The sequence below is a fragment of the Chaetura pelagica genome, unplaced genomic scaffold (assembly GCF_000747805.2).
Source record: "Chaetura pelagica isolate M959 unplaced genomic scaffold, ChaPel_1.0 scaffold37, whole genome shotgun sequence".
In the NCBI taxonomy this organism is placed as follows: Eukaryota; Metazoa; Chordata; class Aves; order Apodiformes; family Apodidae; genus Chaetura; species Chaetura pelagica.
Genome location: NW_009954567.1, coordinates 3,523,761 through 3,526,053, shown reverse-complemented (window position 1 = coordinate 3,526,053; position 2,293 = coordinate 3,523,761). Strand labels below are relative to the sequence as shown.

Below are 2,293 nucleotides of genomic sequence, written 5' to 3'. Positions count from 1 at the left end.
GGAGGGGGAGGGGCCAGGGAATCAGGGGGTGGGGTCTGTGTGTGCGAGTGTGAGTGACACGTGTGTGTGTCTGTGTGTGTGTGTGCGTGTCTGTGTGTGTGTGTGCGTGCGTGTGCGTGACACGTGTGTGTGTCTGTGTGTGTGCGTGTGTGTGTGAATGTGCGTGTGTGTGAGTGTGCATGACACGTGTGTCTGTGTGTGTGTGTGTGCGTGTCTGTGTGTGTGCGTGCGTGTGCGTGACACGTGTGTGTGTCTGTGTGTGTGTGCGTGTGTGTGTGAATGTGCGTGTGTGTGAGTGTGCATGACACGTGTGTCTGTGTGTGTAGCCACTATAGATTACATCATGTGGGCCAAATTAGAATTTATGAATTAAACGGTTTATTGCAAATTAAGGAATACTAAGCAAGTGAGGGTAAAGTAAACAATTTTGAGAGAAAGTGGAAAATGGAATTGGAGGGCGAGTGTTCCAGTTTGCACCAATACACTCCAGTGGAGGTAACACCCAGCAGGAGGGAACGTGTAGGTCGAAAGCACGTGCACCGGGTAGAATGGGAACTTGTTACGCCCGACACGGTTTCCCCCCTCAGGGCTGACACTGTGCGGGTAGGTTTAGGTGATTTACACAGGGAAAATAAAGCGAGAGAAGATCAGACTTGTCCTTGGGCTTGCGAGCCCCCGGGAACAAGGGTGACTTGAGAGCACAGTCCTGGCCGCGCCAGCCCGGCGAGCTGCACTGGGACAGGAGCCGCACGAGCGAGCTCGGCGGCAGCCGAGCAGGGCTTTGCTGCCAGCAGCTGTGACACCTCTTCTGGGAGCTTTGGGCCAGAGCTGGGCACTGAGCTCGCAGCTGCCTTGGCTCTGCTTGGTCCTGTGCTCAGAAGAGTGACCTGAGCTCAGCTGTGATTCCCCATGAGCCTCGACCCGTGGCCGTGCCTTTTGGTGCCGCCTCTGGGAGAGCTGCTTTCCTTTGCTTCTTCACCTGCAGCTGCCCTGTCCCTTTCACGTGTCTTCTCCACAACTGTCTGCCCCACACCCTGAAAACAAACTAACCTGCACCACTGCAGTCCTTCACTTACGCTTCTTTTAAAGGTTGACTTCAGTCCCTGACTGGTGTGCGGTTCTTGATCCTTCGCTAGCGCAAGGGTCAGACCAGGCAGTGTAGTCGCAAGCAGCCAATGGGATGTAGGCAACTTTAGTTTGCAACGATGTTGCTCTTTCCCACCTTTACATCTGCCCATCAGGAGGCTTCTTTGCCCTTGAGCTGTGTGCCCTCTGTGCCTCGCTTCACTTGATTGCCGAGTCACTTTTATTCAGGAGGCACGTGCTCCACAACAGCTTCACAAGTGGCCTGGGTGTTGGGATCAAGGGCACCCTGATGAAGTTTGCTGACAACACCAAGATGAGTTGAGAGGTTGACACTCCAGAAGGGAGAGTCACCCTCCAGGATGACCTAGGCAGGCAGCAGGAGTGGGCTAGCAGGAACCTTATGAAGTTCAACAGGGAGAAGTGCAAGGTCTTGCACCTGGAACACATAAACCAGGAGCACAGTTCAGACTGGGATCCACCTGGCTGGAGAGCAGCCCTGTGGAAAGGGAGCTGGGGTCTTGGTGGATAACAGGTTCAAATGAGTGAGCAGTGAGCTGCAGCAGCAAAGAAAGCCAACAGGATGATGGGCTGCATCAACAAGGACATCATCAGCAGAGATAGAGAAGTCATCATCCCGCTCTACTTGGTGCTTGTCAGACCATGCCCAGAGTGTTGTGTTCAGTTTTGGTCCCTGCTCTACAAAAAGGATGGGACAGGCTGGAGAGGGTCCACAGAAGGGCCAGAAGGATGATCAGAGGACTGGAGGACTTGCTCTATGAGGAGAGGCTGAGAAAACTGGGTTTCTTGAGAAAAGAAGGCTTTGGGGCAACCTTATTATCATGTTCCAGCACTTAAAGTGTGGCTACCAAGAAGTGGAGACTCTCTGTTTAAAAGGAGCCACGTGGAAAAGAAAAGGGGTAGTGGGCACAAGTTGCTCCTGGTGAGATTCTGATTGGACACGAGAGGTAAATTTTTCACCATGAGGACAATCAAACATGGGAATAGTCTCCCAAGGGAAGTGGTAGATTCCCCATGTTGGACAGTTTTCAGCCTCAGCTTCACAGGGTGCTGAGCCACCTCTTTTACGCTATAGCAGTACCTGGAAAGGTCGGACCAGATGATCCTCGAGGCCCCTTCCCGCCTGCCATGCTGTGACTCAAAGAACACAAGTGTTCCTTCCCTCCCTCCCTCGCTCCCCGCTGTCCCC

The 2,293-nt window shown here is 53.3% G+C and overlaps 1 protein-coding gene across 1 annotated transcript in view; it reads left to right on the top strand.

The window, feature by feature from the left end:
* The first annotated feature begins 444 nt into the window (after positions 1-444).
* The window catches only part of DIMT1 (DIM1 dimethyladenosine transferase 1 homolog (S. cerevisiae)), a 7,842-nt gene continuing 5,993 nt past the window's right edge, over positions 445-2,293 (top strand). Inside the window, exon 1 of the mRNA XM_010005409.1 lies at positions 445-603. Coding sequence (XP_010003711.1) covers positions 445-603 — 159 coding nt within the window. The remainder of the gene's footprint in view (positions 604-2,293) is intronic.